Genomic DNA, 19796 nt, shown 5'->3' on the forward strand with positions numbered 1-19796 from the left:
CTTCTTCTAGAAAAACATCTCAGTTAATCTTACAGTGCTGCATATTCTGGTCCATGAAACTGCTGTATGTTCCCTGGCATTATTTTCCACTGATGTTATTGGAAAATACCCCCAAACAACAAAAGAGAGCCACTTTCTTCCATGTGGATCTCTGGAGGTAACTTTTCCTATCTTCTATTTGAAGTCTCAACACTCAACAGTTTCCTGGAGACTAATTTTAAAATTAGTTCAGCGTTGATCTGTGGATCAGCGATTACGAGTACTTGCTCTTCCTATAGAAGACTCAGATTTGATTCCCAGCACTGGCATCCGGTAGCTCAAACACCTCCTGTAAAGGTATCTGTGTACATGAGGTATACATACACACACTCAAGGTACATGCACACACAAGTAAGTAACCATAGACATAACTACTAATTTGGCTTATTAGACATCAGCTTCTTCACAGCTTCCGTTTTTATTGCAATAAGTCCTTCACCCTCTATTCACAGTGAGATATAGATATAGCTGGTGGTTTGATCATCATGGGCCTTTTTCTTTTCTGGGTATCATCTTAGAGTTTGTTCATTGACACTAAGTCACCATTAGGAGTAATGTAAAGCTGATAGTCAACTAGATCTGTGGGTCTGTAGACCTGATGGAGAAGCATTGCCAATCAGCTGAGAGATGGCTCATTCTTCACATTATGCTTTGGTCAGATGATCTGTGTATATCTGTGGTGCTAGTGTGCCGTCTTCCAATTCATGTACAGTGTCATGTGGGATAGTTATATCTGAGGAAACAGGAATATGGTTCAATTTCTTCCAATAGACACTATTTGATAAAATTAATGAAATTTTACAATTACATAAAAAAATTTAATTTTGTGTACACTGTACCAGAAATATGCTAAATTCTAGCTGAGATGTTCTATAAGATGTACTACAAATGGCTTAATAGTTTGGGGGAGAAGAGTAAGGGGGAAAAGGAGATGAGGAGGAAGATAGCAAAGAGAAGGAAGGTGAGGAGAAAAAGGAATTGCCTAAATATTAATTATATGATGCTGCACAGCCACTCTTATTGTTCCTTCACCTATAACTCAGGGATAGAGTAATCAGGAACACGTTTGTATTTTGTTACTGGCACTAAGATGCTCTGGAAAGTGAATGGTTTCACCTGGCATTTGTCTGTTTCTCTTTTGTTTAGATAGATGGCTTGTTCATCTCACATAGGATCTTCCATCACGAGTCATGGCCTTTATATGGATAATCAACTTCTTTTCAACCACAGTATATTTTTATGTCAACTGTAATTTTATATCTGCTATGCCCTGACTCTTGATCAGATGATGAGTGAACTACATTTCATCTTCTAGGTTAGAATTAGTGAGGGACAGAGATCAACCCTATGACTATTTGTTATTTGGCTGTTTCTCAGGACAGATGAACAAATACTGTTCCTGATAAACTTAACTCATAAAAGAGTTTTTCAGATGTAATATGGAGAGTATATTTGTTTCCTCCAAGGAGCTGGTTGTTTTACAGGTTCTGTGCTCTTCTCTTAAGAAGACCCCATCCATCCTTTGTTGTACAGCAGCAGCTACCATGACTTCAAGCAGATTTGTGATATTTCAGAACAAACAGTATGGCATGCCTTTCTATCTAGTAATATTTTCCTCATTATTATTTTTCCTTTTCTCTTTTTTCCCTTTATGTTGCTTTTTCTCTTCTGTTTAAAAATTTTTAATTACCATAAAGCCCTCTTCTGAAATAAAATTGGAATAAGTAAAGTCAGTTTAAGCAACATTTTAAATTATTTCCAACCCCGTAGGAGAGATATATACTTTGGAATAAGAATTTAATAACCCATTTAGTTTGTACAATCTTATCCCACCTATATAAGCAATAGAAGGATCAGACCTTCTGCTCAATTTTCTGCTCAGTGCTGGGGATTAAGTGTATGCTGGGCAATGTTCTACCATTGACCTCTGACTCTTGACCCTCATATATAAAAATGATGTTCTCTCTCTTAATGCAGCACAGTTTTCTTACACACATGATTTTTCTGTACCCCATTAATTTCTTCATTTCTTTACATGTTGCCTCAGTTGAAGAGAAATGACGTATTCATTCCAGAGGACAGAGCTGAGTTCTGGGTTTCCTCATTCTTTCTCTGTTCATTCTTTTTCTACCAAACTCTTTTCCACAGAGATTTATCTCTGAGAACAGATATAAAAGTCCCAGAGGCCCCATCTTTACCATCATGTAAGAATTAAATTTTGCATCATGATTTTGGAAGGAAAATAAACATCCTGTTGTTAGCTGTGATGTTCAGGAACAAGTGTTGGCTACAGCAACTTTCTAAGTGAACATGTTTATAAAGAAAAGGGGTAATTTGGAAAGAGCAGGTGAGACAGAATCAGCTTCTTTGATTCAGCAATGTTCTTTAAAAGCAGCAAGTATCAGAAGCCTCTGGAGGATTTGGTCAAACACCAGGATGTAGGTCAGAGACTCTCAGAAGCTTTGTCTCTGCATTTCTTTTAAGAAGCTCCAAGCTGCTCCTGTTGGGTATGACATTTCAGAGCCACCTACTCAAAGCCCACCCTAGCTCCTGTGTACACCCGACATAGGAGTTCTGCCCAGTACAAATCTGAAAAATCTCTTCAATAAGAAAAATTCAAGATTTATTACATTTTAAATAGGTCATCAAATATACCTTTAAATGTTAGAAAGTAGCTCTTGGGCAGGCCAGACTCTTCACTCTGAGGATTTTCATGGGTAATATTGTAGAAATATATATTCAACAGACAAAGAGCTTGAGAAAATATCTCCCTTCAACTCACCAAATTAATGTCCCATAGAACACTTTTCTGAGAGCGTGAGGCTAAAATGAATGATAGTGCTTTGTAACTGTTTCAATTCACCAAGTTTTTAAACCTTTATTTGACGGAGAATTCTTTTTCCAGATGCAATCTCACACAGAACACCAACTTATCATGCAGTTTCTTGGCAGAGCAGACATCATTTGTAGAGTGCTTGAAGCACCTGGAGAATCCTAATATTCTAAAAAGCACAGCTCAAAACCCTGTTTACTGCACTGTAAACACAGACCCCTGAGATTGGTTATATTGCTGAAGGCATTGTTCCAGCCAATCTATTTCCCTAGACCAATGAACCTTTTCCTTCCTTAAAATTTGAAGATGACAAGGCTGTAGAAATGCATGGGCAGGTCCATGTTCAATGAGCTCACAGCCAAATGTTTCCATTCTCAGGATTCTAAAGGTGGTAGATATGATGGGTCAATAATGTGAAATACTTTGCATGTTCAGCAACACGGTGCTGAACCATACATCTACTTTTCCCTCTTACCTGAAGAGAGTTTGAGTCTGTTTGTTGTTTATATGCCCTCTGTTGCATGCAATATCTTAATTACTATGTTCTCAAAAGGAGTTTAACCTGAAGAACTATGTCACTTTTTTCTCTTGGTTGCTGCCTGTCTTGGTACTGGCCTCTGGTTCTTAGCAGGAACACTGTGGGTGGGAATGGTGAGAAGACCAAGCATTGAATGCCAGCTGTGCATGTGACATTCTTGTTACTTAATTTACAAAATTTTCCCTACCCACAGCCATAAATGAAAAAGCTATAAAACTGAATGAAACCTTAGGAAGGCAAGACAGGACAGCAGAGAGAAACTTACAAGAGCTTCAGAAGGAGATCGACCAGATGCTGAAAGAACTTAGAAGTAAAGATCTTCAAACACAGAAGGAAGTTGCTGAGGATGAGCTGGTGTGAGTAGACATTCTATGGGGCTTTTCATTTGGCAAATGAGCAGCATTACTAAGTTTTCTAGGTTTCTATTCCACAGGTGAGTGGAGAACAATTTTCTTATCTGAAAATTTTTGTTACATATTCTTCATGTCTTTATTTTTTTATTTTATTTGATAATCTTTGTATTTACATTTCAAATGTCATCTCCCCCTCACCCACCACTCCAATCCCCTCTCCTCCTCTACATGCTTCAATGAAGGTGGTCCCTCTCCCATTCACCCTCTCCAACTCCATGCCTTGGTATTCCCTGACATTGGGGGAAGTGCACTTTCAGTGGACCAAAGGCCTCTTCTCCCATTGATGCCAGACAATGCTATCATCTGCTACATATATGGGTGGAGTGATAGGTCTCTCCATGTGTGTTCAATGGTTGGTGTTTTTTGTTCATAGGTGTTCTGAGGGTTTGTTTGGTTGATAATGTTGTTCTTTCCATGAGGTTGTGAACCCTTTCAGCTCCTTCAGTCCTTTCTCTAGCTCTTTCATTGGGGTCCCCATGTATCTGTATGACTAAAGCAGAGCCTCTAATGAGGCACCTATATCTGGTTTCTGCCAGTAAGCACTTCTTGGCATCAACAATAGTGCTTGGATTTGGTGGCTGCATATGGGGTGGATCCCCAGGTGAGGCAGCATCTGAATGATCTTTTCTTCAATCCCTTCCCCTCTATTTGACCTTGTATTTCCTCCTGTGAGTGTTTTGTTCTCTCTTATAAGAAGAACTGAGGCATCCACATTCTGGCCTTCCTTCTTTTTGAACTTCATAAGGTCTGTGAATTATTTCTTGGATATTCAGAGCTTTTAAGGGCTAGTATCCATTTATCAGTGAGTGCATACCATGTGTGTTTTTTTGTGACTACCTTACCTCACTCAGGATTTTTAGTTTCTAGTTCCATTCATTTGCCTAGGCATTTTATAAAGTCATTGTTTTTAATAGCTGAATAGTACTCCATTATGTAAATGTACCACAATTTCTATATTCATTCCTCTGTTAAAAACCATCAGGGTTCTTTCCAGTTCCTAACTATTATAAATAAGGCTGCTATGAATATGGTGGAGCATATGTTCATGTTATATGTTGGAGCAACTTTTGGGTACATGCCCAGAGTGTAAGAGCTGGGTCTTTAGGTAGTACTATGGCCAGTTTTCTAAGGAACCACAAGACTGATTTCCAGAGTGGTTGTACCAGCTTACAACCTCACCAACAATGGAGGAGTGTTCCTATTTCTCCACATTCTGGCTAACATCTGCTGTCACCTGAGTTTTTGTTCTTAGTAGTTCTGACTGGTATGAGGTGGAATCTCAGGGTTGTTTTTATTTTCATTTCTCTGATGACTAGAGATGTTGAGCAATACTTTAGGTGCTTCTCAGCCATTTGGTATTCCTCAGTTGAGAATTCTTTACTTAGCTTTGTACCCCATTTTTAATAGGGTTATTTGATTCTCTGGAGTCTAATTTCTTGAGTTCTATGTATATATTGGATATTATCCCTATATTGAATGTAGGATTGGTAAAGATCCTTTCCCAATCTGTTGTCTGTCATTTTCTCTTCTTTACAGTGTTCTTAGCCTTACAGAAACTTTGCAAATCCCATTTGCCAATTCTTGATCTTGGAACATAAGCCATTGGTGCAAGTAGATCAACAGAACAGAATTGAAGACAAAGAAATGAACTTTTCATGTCTTTAGTTAGTCTTATCTACTTTGCTTTAAATCAATTAAAATATGTTTGCCCGTATATAAAATAATAAATAACTGAACTTTGCAGTGTTATTTGTTTTTTTTTTATAAATGGACTAATGGGCTTGCTTTGTCACTTACTGGTGTTAGAAATGTTTAAACTATCAATAAGTCTAGAGATGTGACTTGCTTATTAATGGGGGCTTGTTTTGCGTGTCAATATCTGATTTTGATGCCCAGCTTTATGTAAAGTGGACAGGATGATACACCTACAATCCCAGAACTTTTAAGATAAAGGAAGGAGAATGCAAAGTTCAGGATCATTCTTGGTCACAGAACAAGTTCAAGGTCAACTTACTATACATGAAACCCTGTCTCATTGGAGAAGAGGAAGAGGAGGGAGGGGAATAAAGAAGAGAAGAGTATAGAGAGTATCAGAAAGAGTGAAAGGGGGAAGGTGAAATAGGGCGATAAAGAGGAGGAGGGGGAAAGACAGAAAAAGGAAAAGGACATGACCACCTACTTTAATAAATAACAAATAAAGTCACACTTTCCAAGGTCATTAGTATTTACCACTTTAGAAGATACTGGTAAGTAGTATCAAGGACATTTTAGTCTGCTGAGTTGTAAGAAAAAGTAAAGAAAATCAAAATTATGGCATTAGGTTAGGATGGCAAAAACATGAGAGTTCTATCTACAAATACTAAGCAAGCATGTCAACAATCCCATGCAGTCAAAGGAAGTATCTCCTTGTGATGGGACAGCTGGCATTTTGATGTGTTGTTTTTGTATGTGTCGTAAAACATTATTTTTTTTATCAGTCACAGTGTGACCATGTGTCAAGACTTATAGACAATTAAAAATGTAAGCTTACTAATAAACTGAACAAGTTTTTTTTTTTCAATTTTAATGAAATTTTCTGTCACAGTTCAGTATCTATTCACCTTGACAAGCATTGTGAATTGGTTGGTATGTTTTTCATGTATTTTTAATTTTTTACTGTTAGCATCTCCTTGCAACTTAGCTTAACATAAGGAAAGACTGAAGATGAACAGTGAAGTCATTTTGTACTTTTGGGCTGGGTGTATTTGCAGAGCAGCAGAAGGCCTTCTGAAGAGAGTAAACAAACTGTTTGGAGAGCCCAGAGCCCAGAATGAAGAAATGGAAAAGGAGCTCCGGGAGAAACTGGGAGAGTACAAGAACAAACTTGACGATGCTTGGGATCTATTGAGAGAAGCCACAGAGAAAACTCGAGATGCTGATCGCTTATCTGCTACCAACCAAAAAAACATGACCATCTTGGAGGTGAGAGCTAGGGGTCCGCTCATCACTGTCTTGGAATGGGGAGCAGTTTGAACACATCTAGAATAGTGAACTTGACATGTTTACAAAGCAAGACCATGCCTCTATAAGTTCTTCTAAGAAACAGAACTGTGTGTGTGTGTGTGTGTGTGTGTGTGTATGCATACACGCATGTCTGTCTGTCTTCTGTTTGTCTGTCTTTCCATACATTTGTCCTTAATTGCCATCACCCACTGAGACAATAAGAGTTATAACACTCAGACTGTGGAAGGTTTATAAATATAAATATATAAATATATAGCATGGAAGAAGCTTGTTCCTGAAAGACATGTCAATTCCTGAGAATCTCATGTCAATGGCAAGTTACCACTTAGAAATACAGATGGGATCAATCCATTCCCTACTCTACAATGAGTCGTTGTAATGGAACTTGCACAAAGAATGGCTCAGTCCAAGTGTCATACAGTTTTGTGATTTACCTTCCTACTCAACAAGTTGAATACAGAGACCCAGTTGTCAGCAGCCAGTACAGTTCCTTCTGCTTGTATGGAAGCTGAGCTTATGAGAAAACAGAGAGACTAGAGCCTGGGGACCTTCCTTCCCTTCTTCTCTGGAATGAGTTTATAGACAAGACATTATCAAAGGGACAAATGTGACTGATGAGTCTGGATTATTTTCCCTCATTTTCCTCACAGAGATCAGTCACCATTTCCCAGAGTGCTGCTGAGCTTAAAACAAAAATGGATTTTCCACATCCCTCCCTCTCTCCCTCCCTCCTTTTCCTTCTCTTTTCCTTTTCCATTCTCTCATTGTTTTCAGTCTCTTTCTTAATCATAACATAGTTAAGGCTTAGGTTCTCTGCAACTGTATTAAGCACACACAATTGTGTTTGGTATTTAAACACCTTCCTCTCCATCTATAACCTGCTTCTTGCTGCTGGCTTCTTAGAAGACCTGAATGCTGCAAGAAACCCATAGCTCTGCTAATGTAGAATTTCTCAATAACTTAATACTCCAGCATTATGCAAGACCTCTAAAATGTTCATTGAAAGTCACAGACAGAGAACTAAATAACCACACATTTTAGGTTTTACCCTTTTGTTTGTTCTGTTTTCTTTTAAGTCTAAGAATGATCAAATAAGAGAAAATTGCAGAAGACTTCATTCTCTGTTCTGAGATTTAGCCTCGTCACAGTGGTAGAATGCTGAGGAAGAGGACTTTCACTCTCAAGTCCTGTGTCTAATATTAACCTATCTGGAACAACTGACCCACTAGCTGTAGTTAAGAGAAAGTGTTGTCTGAAAAGGCAGGAAGTCTTACCCAGGGCAGCAACTTACACAGAAGTTAGCTTTCCACTTTATGGCAACAGTTCAAAAAATTAAAATTCCACCTGTGGAAAGCATACTAGGCATTTGAACTTATTTTGAGAAGAGTTATATTGGCACACTGAATGGAAATTTCAACTGCTCCTCACATCAATGATGAACAAAACCCAGAGCTATACTTCTCAAGTACTATAGGAGAGGCTATGGAGTCACCCCTGGAGTTCCAAGTCCTCATTCCTCAGATTTTTATCTCAGATGCTGTACTTAACTAAAGACTTATTTTAATACTTGCTGGATAAAAGAAGTGAATTGTGTAAATTTTCATGCATAAGATGACAGGGTTACTTAGATTGATGTTAGAATAGCCTTTAAAAATTGTCACCTGGGGACATTTGAGATTGCTTGGTGGGGAAGAGCCCTTATACCCAAGCCTGATAAATTGAGTTTAATACCTAGAGCTCTCTGGTAGAAGGAGAGGGCTGAGTCTATGTCGTTTGACCTTCACATGCACATTTATATGAGTATACACATATACAGAAACACACACACATTGTATAACAAGTCAACTGGAGAATTCATTAAACAAAGTATATCCATGCTCTTTGTGCTCCCCTGAAGAATCTGCACAGGCTCTTCTAGGATGTTACCTGGTGACTTTAAACGTCCATTGTACTAGGTCTACCATTAAAGTGATATTAAGATCCAGGTCAAATGAATATTTATTCCTTAAGGTGGACTGTTAGTAAACTTGTTTTTCAAAATATTCTCTAAATCTGTGAGTGGTGGCACATGCCTATAATCTCTGTGCCTGTGGGACAGAAGCAGAAGGTAAGTTTCAAACTATACTGGATGCATATTAAGACCCTATCAAGACAGACAGACAAGACAAACTATGTTGGCTGCATATCAAGACCCTATCAAGACAGACAAAACAAAGTCTCCAATCACTCAGATATAATCTTAAGTCTAAGAAACACTGATGTAAAACAGCAACTGATGTTTTTAATAACCTGAATCAACTTGGAGGTACACACAGGCAAGCAAGCAAGCCATTCTGTATACTGAAGTAATTATCACAGAATAAAAGTGGGTAGGGGAAGCTTATCTGTGTTTTCACAGAGATTCTGACATTTGTTACATGAGCACTACTCAGTACAAGCAGGGATGGGGAACACTTTAGAAATGGGGGCCTGAAAATAGACAAAAGAGGTGATGTGATAGAGCTCATGGTTGGTAGAATTGGTATAGAGGACATGCAAATAGATAGTGGCTTAAACAGCTAGCTGAAATAAGCAGACCCCAAACTTTGCGTTACAAGAAAGTTAGCTTATGTGACTAAAGAGTTTTGTTCCTATAACTTAAACTCTATAGGAAGAAAACAAAATGTAGAGTCTTATATTAAAATTACACACTAAAGTGTTTGTTAAGCACAAATGTAATCTGAAAACTCAGATGTGTGTTATTAAGTGTGATTTTAGGCCAAGAGAGTACACGGATCTAATATTTAAATGTTGTTAAATCTAGCTGCTTTTGGTATCCTACTCATTTTGGGTTGACTATGAAGAGTTGCTAGCTGCACCAAACTTATATGAAAAAAGTCTAAATAGTTTATCTTTTGCTATACTTAATATTGTAATTTATGTTGGCTAAAAGGGCCAAAAAAGATTTGTAAAAATAATGTCACAATTAGTTACACCAAACCTTGTGAGAAATTTAAAGAAATGAGAGAACAATATGCACTCAGATATGATAGCATGAAGATACGAGATGATTGTGGGAAATGTGGGGCAGAGTGGGCCAACTCATTCATAACCTATATAAATGCAACCAGGAAGATGATAGAAGGCTTTGAACACCATGTACTAGTGGTGGCTGAATTAAAATGGCATTTTGACCTTCTTAGAAAACAAAAACAAGTGTATAGTACTGTCTCAGTGGGGTACACTGAGACCTTAAATCATGAATAACTCAAGAGCTAAGAAGATAGCCTTGTGGCAATTTTTGCTATTTAAAAATCATTACATTTAATCTTTACACACCAAGAAAACTTTGACTATTTCCATGTTATGTTTTGTTTTTCCTGCACTTTATGCTCATTGTAACTAGTAAGATTTCAGTGCATACTCTCAAACCTTTAAAAAATCAAGTACTTACAAAAATATATTCATATAGTTTTATGCCAAAATGCTTTTAAAAATAAGTACATGTATCCATGTTTTTTAAAAATAAAATTGTAAGAAAAAAAGGCATTTTGAGGAGTGGACAGAAACCAGACTAGGGGAAAGGCAATGAGCAGAATGACATCACATGAGCAATTCAGGGAAGCATGGATGCACACTGGGCCCTCTGCCCAGAGTCTTTCCTTACAATACGACTAAAGAGAAGAAAAGAATGAAAACAAAGGCACACAAGTAGACGGTGTTTGCAGGTTCCTTCGTAAGCTATGATAAACAGAGGTGGAAGGGAAGGACAGCTTTTATCCAGCATGGCTCTGAATGGATGAATCTAGCCAATTAGAAGGCAAAGATGGAAGTATAACCAACCTTGATATCTGAACAAATGAATTAACTATTATGCTTATGGCATGCTTTTTTTTTTTTCTTGTTTCATGAATGCCTATAGTGTGTTTGACCAAAGCCATCACCAGTTCTCTTCCACACACACCCACTTTCCCATCCCAACTTCAAGTGTCTGGTTTTTTTTTTTTTTTTTTTTTTTTTTTTTTTTTTAACCCACTGTGTCCATTTTGAGCTTCCAATATATTTTTCTTCATTTTCTTCTTCTTCTTCTTCTTCTTCTTCTTCTTCTTCTTCTTCTTCTTCTTCTTCTTCTTCTTCTTCTTCTTCTTCTTCTTCTTCTTCTTCTTCTTCTTCTTCTTCTTCTCCTTCTTCTTCTTCTTCTCCTCCTCCTCCTCCTCCTCCTCCTCCTCCTCCTCCTTCTCTGTCTTCTCCTTCCTCTTCTTTACAAGTGATTTCTCTAAACTCCCTGAAAAATCCTACCTTTTGAATCTTATATTTCCACTGAAAGCATGTTTATGCTCACAACATATTTCTATAAAAATAACTATTTCTATACAGATACTGGAACTCCATATATACTTCCAGATTAGTCTGGCACACTAAATGACAATAACATACATCCTACACACACATTGAACTGAAAATGAATATCCCACTTTGCTTTAGCAGTTTTTTAAATTCTCTAGCAACTATCACATTGCTTTTCTTTACCTGGATGACTCTGTCAAATAGGAAGGAAAAATGACCTATGAGTGCTTTCTGTTGAAGGCAAGAGAGTTGACTGGGTAGACTGTTGTCCTCTAAACAAACTGTTAGTATTATACACTGTGTTTGCAAGCCATTTGTTCGGACAGCTCAGAAGAAATAAGAATACACAACAGAGAAGGATTTTACCCATATGCTGTTGTAATCTTTTTCTTCACATGCCACAGACAAAGAAGGAGGCAATTGAAGTTAGCAGACGACAAATAGAGAACACTTTAAAGAAGGGCAATGAGATACTTAATGAAGCCAACCAACTTGTGGGTGAAATCAACTCAGTCATAAACGTAAGTATTCAATACAGGTCGGAATTTAGAGACAGAAGATAATGAATTATTTCACTCGTACAAAACAAAACTCTGTAAATTGTCCTAAAGCTGTTCATATTTTAATGTTAATTCCACTTTCCCAAAAACTGCTGCCTAGTCACATACTCAGGACTTCATCTGAACCTTCCCATTTTATTTAGTAAAATAGAGGTGAGAGCCAGTGATTAGGCAGGGTAGGAGAGTAGAGAAAGCGAGTCAGAGGTGAGAGGACAGCGAAGACAGAGAGAGGTTCCAATATGGAGGTCAAGAAGGATGAATTGGATCCAGATGGGCTTTATTGGCATTAAGTAGCTATGAACATTTAAAGACTTGATCTCATATAGAAGGGCAGTTTATATCTTTATTTGATGTAACCTTGTTGTGTAGAGGGTTTGTGGGTTGAGAATTTGACATATAAACATGCATGAAAAGCTATCAGGCAATAGAGTTGTGTTTGTGTTGGGATTTGGGGTAAAGAAATCCTAGGATGGAGGCAGTAAACAGGCAGAGTCAAACCACCAGGGAAGGGAGTTGTGTAGACAGAGTGAGATCCATGTGGTGGATGGGACCAAGTGAGTTCATGTGAGTGGCTCCATACTAGAAGCAGACCCATGAAGTGAGACCTCAGGGCCAATAAAGACATAAGTCTTTTTCTTTTTTATTATTTAGTGCAACAGAACTCAGCAACAGAAGCAAGAGGCTCAATTTGTTTTTGTGTTCAAATGTATTATTGAAGCATAATGTTGTGAACACACCCATCTACTGGCAATAGTTTATTTACTAGAACTGGCCTTTGGAATACTTAAAAAAAAAAAAAAAAAAACTATGGTGACCTGGTCATTCCTTGTCCCTAGGCCAACATTCGCCATCTGTTTTTATCCCATATAACAGTAGTTAAAAGAGAAATAAAAAATCTGTAAACAAAGCTTTGACATCTTAACTCACTCATGGTGATGTGCAGGAATAGGAACACAATAATCTAAAAAGGTCCTAATGATCATCACTTGTTCATTAACTGCTAGGAATTAACCTTACCAAAATAATAGATGTTTCAGAGTAAATTGGCTTCATGCAGTTGTTTTTCTATTAATTAAAAGCTTTTATTCTCTATTTTCTTTGCTGGTAAATTAAAGTTTTCTAAAGGCAAAACCCTAACCACATATGATTGTATTTCCTAGAGAAATTAACAATTTCAAGAAGCCCTGGATCACTCTTGATGATCTCTCTCTCTTCTCTCTCTCTCTCTCTCTCTCTCTCTCTCTCTCTCTCTCTCTCTCTCTCTCTCTCTCTCTCTCTCTCTGTGTGTGTGTGTGTGTTAGTATGTCGAAGACATTAAAACTAAGTTGCCACCAATGTCCGAGGAGCTGAGTGACAAAATAGACGACCTCGCCCAGGAAATTAAGGACAGAAGGCTTGCTGAGAAGGTGTTCCAGGCTGAAAGCCAGGCTGCTAAACTGAACGACTCGTCTGCTGTGCTTGATGGGTATGACATTTGTTGTTGGAAATGTCTGCCTAGCTTGATACTCACCCAAAAGTTTAGACAAGCAAAAAGGGTGGAAAATCACTTGTAAGCCTTAATTTCTGTAATCATGAACAAAAGATCTGCATGGCTTTTCTATGGAAGATCTTAATTAGGAGAATGTAAGCAGAGAACTCCTGAAAAAGAATCACAAGTCCTAGTTAAAAGTGAATTCACCTATACCTAGTTAGGAAATGAACAAGGCCTCAGGCTGCTCGTTCAATACTGGTTCTGTTCTCTATTGGAAAGAACAGGGGTTGTCTTATTAGCATTTTAAATAATACACGAACTTGTTCTGCTGCAAATTTCAATTTTTTTATTTCTAACAGAACCTAATTGTTTCATTGTTTAAAAGTGTTTCCTTATAGTAGAGCTTCAGTCTCCTTGCTCCAGTAAGGTACTGTGTGCACTTCTCTGAAATGTCCAATCAAAGAGGACGGTGCACACCTGTGACCCCAGCACTTGGAAAGTGTTCTCAAGGGCACAAGTTCAAGGCCAGCCTTGACTACAGTGTGCTCACAGCCAGCCAGAGCTATGAGAAATCCCAGCAAAAGGAAAAAGAAATGAAATAAATAAAAGTGAATATGAAATAATCCCTATTGTAGGGATTGCTCATTAAACAGCATTTTAAGTATGATCTACTTCCTCTCAGTTCAGTTGTTCCAACCCTCCCAATGCTGGGACCCTTTAATACAGTTCCTCATATTTGTGGTAACCCCCAACCATAAAATTATTTCATTGCTAATTCATGGCTGTAGTTTTGCTACTTCTATGAGCCATAATTTAATATCTGAAATGCATAATTTATCTACTATGTGACCCCCTAAGAAAGGGTTACTTAACACCCCACCCCAGAAGGATCATGACCCACAGATTGAGAACCACTGCTTTATGCTTTTGTGAATGGCACAAAAAAAAAAAAAAAAAAAAAAAAAAAAAAAAAAAAAACCAAGCAACAACAACAAAAACAAACAAACAAAACAAAACAAAAAACAAAACCACAAGAGCTATTCATCCTACGAGTAATTTTTCATAATAAATCTATTTACTATGCATGACATGCAAGTCTATGTTCTCATCTTTGATAATCATTAACCTAGAAAGAAAGAATTACTGTTTGAAAATTTGACAATCCATGCAATTAGTTTTAGTTTTTTTTTTTTTCCACAAACTTTCCCCAATCTTGAGCAAAGAGTAGTAGATGAAATAGTGGCCAGTAATCAGCAGACCCAGGTTCCAAACATCCCATTAGGGATGTGTTAGTCATGATTTGATTTTTCTGTGATCGCTTTATGCTTTCTGGGAAGTCTGCCTACTCTAAAGGCATTGTAAAATTCATCTGATTAATGGGATGCAAGTGTTCTGGCAGCTGTATTGTGCTTCACAAATAACAGGAAGTACTTTTGCTCCATACACATTTGCCTGGCCAAAGGTTGCTCGGGATTTATCAGGCTATATAGGTATTTAAGATATATTGGTGGGGAATAACAAGGTAGCTGAGTGGGTGAAGATGCTTGCCACCAAGCCTGAATTCAATCCCTAATAATATGAGTTCAGTCTGACCCACACGGTAAGAGAGAACTGATTCCATCAAGCTGTGCACATGTGCATGTCTGTGTCTGTACACACATACACACACACACACATACTCACATACACACACACACACACACACTCACATACATACACAAAGAAAAGGGGGATAATGGGAAGAAGGGAGATAAACTAAATGTAAAAAAGATTTAAAGACATGTCAGCTATACTTCACAGCAAACTTGGAGGATTATAAGTTTCAATGGAACAATACAGTACAACACAATCAATAGACACCTCGCTAGGGTTTGGAATTATTCTGGTTATATTGGCCATGATCCCTTTGAAGCTGGATTTGTTATAACTTGACTGTTCTTTATTTGAGTGCTAATTCCTCTAAAGTTCTTTTCTTGGTCTAATCTGACAGAATCCTAGATGAGGCTAAGAACATCTCTTTCAATGCCACGGCAGCCTTCAGAGCTTACAGTAATATTAAAGACTATATTGATGAAGCTGAGAAAGTGGCCAGAGAAGGCAAAGAGCTCGCCCAGGAGGCTACAAAACTGGTGAGAAACAGAAGGAACTTTTGCTAACAATTAAAGTTGATTCTTTTTTTCATTGTACACTGTGTATGTCACCCATCTATATCCCTCCTACTTCTCACCCCTCCCACCTACTGTTTGTCTTCTTTGTTTCCAGACAATCTCAGTTCATATGTACATACATAATTTATATCACTATTAAAAAAAAAAAAACCTAGATGCTGAGAACCAAGGAAAACAAATAGTATTTGTCTTTCCGGTACTGGCTTGATTCACTTAATATCACTATGTCTGTGTTCTCACTAACAACTTAGCTTCATTCTTTGTGTCTGAAAATTTTCCCTCATGTATAAAGACCACACTTTCTTTATCAGTTCTGCTGTTGAGCTCTTTGGTTGGCACTAGGTTGATAGCTAGTCAAATCTTTTTAAATTATTTTTCAAACTTAAATGGGATATGAGAAACCTAGTAAATTGGAATAATTGTCTTGAGTCATTATTGAAAATATCAGCCACAGCAGTCACATGCTGTCTGAGTTCAGAGATCACTTCTTACTCTCAAGCTGATTTTTGTTGCAGCTCACAGAATTAAAGTAAGCAAATAGAAGGCTCCAAACAGAACTTTAATCACTGTTAGTCCTCACGGAATCATCTTTCAAAGGAATCCTGAAGAAAACACTTCTGCTTTCAATCACCATTGTGTTGATCATATATGAATTATATATATATACATACATATATATATGTATGTATATATATATATATATATATATATATATATATATATATGACTGTCATGTGCACTTTTATAAGACACATAAGAACGCGTATTTCTAAAGTTTATAGACTATTTTTATGAGATAAAGATCCTCTGTCTTTTTGTCGATGTACAAAATATTTTAGAGCTTAGAGGTCCTAGATTATGCATGTAACTTGATGGTTTTTTACCTCCAGTCATGATAATAATTCATGCATACTCTTTCATAGATAAAGTAGCATTGTGTGTACCATTTCTGCAGTAAGTGTCCCTCAGACTAGATTACTAAGTAAAGAAATGCCTCATGGGAAATTTCTTACTGCATATAATGTTCAGAATAATCATTTTGCTTCACAAAGAATCTACAACTGTATCAGAAACTTTGGAGGAAAAACACTTGTTGGATATTTGTGAAAGAAATATACATAAACTACGGCATGTAAGAGACATATTGATATTCCCTTTGGTTTGCCACTGACCAAAACATTTTCTTCAACATGAGGGACTCACAGTCATAGGGACTCACAGACAATGAGCTTAGATGTTACACTGCAAGTGTGAAGGCAAGAGAAAAAAAAATCACATTTCTTCTTCCTCCATCTTTGATTCTCTTCAAGTCATTAGGGGTTTGGCTGGTGCACAGATTTTTCTGGGGTACCTTCTTTTCTGTAATCCCAAATCATCCTCCTAGACAAACCCAGTGACAAAGTACTATCTGGACACCAATGCCAAGTCGGTTTGATGCATAACCATGACACTGGCCTTTACTTCCAAGACATAGTACACTCTCCTGCTAAGTTCTCCAACACCAAGGTGTTCATTTCTGCACTAACTCCTATAGCTTGGAATATGTAATTCTTAAAGTCTCTTACAGGGTGTTTCCCAAGCATTTTTATGATAAATATAAAATCCAGGAAAAGTCTGAGCAGTCTGAAATATATACATTGTCTCATCAAAACAGAAATCAAAGTAGTAAAATAGAATACAACCAAAGCTTGAGAGATTTCTCAGTGGTTATAGCCTTGGTTGCTCTTCAAGAGGTCCTGATTTCAATTCCCAGCACTAACATAGTGGCTTGCAACCATCTATAAATGTAGTGCCATGAGATCTAGTGCCCTCTTCTGGTGTGCAAATGTACATACAGACAAAACACAGATATAGATAAAATTTATAAATAAGTCTTTTAAAAATGCTATGAGCAACACAAGAGAGTTATACAAATGGAAGAAAATGTGAAGCCTTTATAAAAAGGTCTTTATATTAAAATGGTTGAAAAGTCAGATATTGATACTTGTGTCCTGATATACATATGAAGTAGCTTTTGTAAGCAACTTGCCAGTGACCATTTACTAATATGAGGAAAATGGAAATCTGCATAAACTCCAAAGAACCTTTTCCTTGTTTTAGGTTCAAAAGTCTGAGAAACAAAAACTGTTTGTGACCGTGTAATGTGACAGACAATCAAAGGAAAATCCATGTGTGATGAGTTCACTTCATTAACTAAACTAAAATGAGCATGGAAATAAATGATACATATGGAAACAAAAATAATAGATGTGTATAAATGTAAGGAAATGTTATGAAAAGACTAATAATAATTGGTACTACCCAGATTGTGAAAAGGAAGAACCAAAATATTTGTGGTAAGAGGGAAATGAGACAAATGGACAGTTTGAAGGTTTGGGGGCTCTTGGATTTGGAGGAAAAGATTGAAAGAGCTGAGTACCCCAACCTTTATAAGGTATAAACTTTATTAAGTATGATATTAAAAATGTTTGTAAATGCATAAAAATAACACTAGATTTCTCCAGGGAAGATGAACTGGTTAGACCCAGTCATAGACTCATAAAATTTACTGCTCTGAGAAATGCGAAGCTAGGCATTTGCTTATGTCAACAGCACCATGATCTCACACAGAATGCAATGCCTATGACACTTAAATTAAAATTTAATCACAATTAGAAATAAAATTATAACAACATCTAACTAGTACATATTAAACTTTTCATGGCCCTTTTCGCCTAGAGAAAGTTTTACAGAAACCCAGTTAATAGATGAGTAAAACATGTACATTGACAGCAATTATTGATATATATATATATATATATATATATATATATATATATATACACACATATATATATATATATATATATATATATCAGAATATATATCAGAGATTAAATAAAAGTAGACCACACATCCATACATTTATTTGAAAATAAGTCTGATATGCATATATTTTATGATTCATTAAAAACTTTAAAACTTTGCATAACAAAGAGATTTATGATCTTGTTTAATTTTATATGGACAAAATTTTGACTCTATATTTAATATAGCAAAACATAGAAAACCTTAAATAATTTTTAGAAATAATATTTTGATTTTATAACTGGCAATACTAAGAACACTGCTTCATATAAACATATTCTCAAAATAACAAAAGTATGTTTATCAACAAATGGAAAAACCATCACATTCATGTGAACATATGTCTGCATGTGATGAAAATATGATAGAATTTAGTTAGCCCAAGTGTATAAGAACAGCAGCTTTCACTAGTTGTCATTAACTAATTCTAGAAATCTTAGAGTCAGAACACAGTTCAGTTGTGTGTCTTACATCACAGTATGTACATCTTACATCATGGTGTGCATGCTGCAGTCTTCGTGTTCCTTGCAGCTAACACTGCACTTCACAAACACAGAGCTCTCCTGTCAGAGAGGGAGAGAAGAATTCCAGCTCTCAGCATAAGATGCATGGCCTGAACACATGTGGACTTGAGGGAGCACTGCCAGAATAGGGTAGCACTCCAATCTAGCCATATGGAAGGCTGAGAATAAAGAAAGCAAAGAAATGCTGTCGAGATCCAACAGGTTATAACACAAGTTGTCCTTACAATTAAATACAAAGAGACTAAAATGTTAAGCCAGGTTAGAACAATTCTCATATTGGACTAAAACTGTTATAGCTTACACAAAATACCACTGTATGTGAGGCTATGAAAAGATTGGAAATTAAATATCAGAAAGATAAACCCAGGAAACTAATGAGGAAAAAATATGTAGGGATAGAATGTTAATAGCAACAATCACTGTTGGCTTTCAAGTTTACAGAAGGAGTTATTAGGGAACAGTAAGAAACCTCATTAGAGTAAAAGGAAAAGAATGATGTCATAGTAAAACTCAAGCATGGTGAACTCACAAGGTCTTAACAGAAGAGCCAAAGAATAAATAAAGACAAACCTGCCAGAAGAAGAAAAATTATTCTGTCTATGGTGAGAATTTTTCCTATGCCTCTTAAACACTGACAAAGAAACAGGCACACAACTTCAAGAAGTACCATAGACAGGATGGACAAATGCCCCTTTGGAACCTTGTAACAGTCAGAGACTCAATGGTCCATGCCCCATTAGTTAAAGTCCTCTTGGAACCTAACAATAACAACAGGACCATGACATGACGAATATACCAGAAGGACATAATGACCTGAAGGCAAACAGGCTTCAGACTATCATCATGGACAATAAAAAAAGAAACAGATGAAAATGTCATAAAACTGTCCATGGACAAATTCAGCCCAAGATGTTTCAGAACACTGGCTGCCCCTGCAGAGATTCAGTTCCCAGCACCCACATGGCAGCTCAGAACTGCCTGGAACTCCATGCCCAGAGTGTCTAAGAGCTTCTTTTGGCTTCCACTGGTGCAAGGCACACAGATGGCATCCACACAAACATTTACACATACAAA

General features: G+C 36.9%; 1 protein-coding gene across 1 annotated transcript in view; it reads left to right on the forward strand.

Annotated features, from left to right (window-relative positions):
* LAMA2 (laminin subunit alpha 2) overlaps positions 1–19796 on the forward strand; it is a 551725-nt gene that overhangs the window by 425397 nt on the left and 106532 nt on the right. The window contains exons 36-40 of the mRNA XM_080929510.1: positions 3604–3766; positions 6574–6784; positions 11557–11673; positions 13014–13177; positions 15174–15312. Coding sequence (XP_080785636.1) covers positions 3604–3766; positions 6574–6784; positions 11557–11673; positions 13014–13177; positions 15174–15312 — 794 coding nt within the window. The remainder of the gene's footprint in view (positions 1–3603; positions 3767–6573; positions 6785–11556; positions 11674–13013; positions 13178–15173; positions 15313–19796) is intronic.

Source organism: Micromys minutus (assembly GCF_963924665.1).
Source record: "Micromys minutus genome assembly, chromosome: 15".
Lineage (NCBI taxonomy): Eukaryota > Metazoa > Chordata > Mammalia > Rodentia > Muridae > Micromys > Micromys minutus.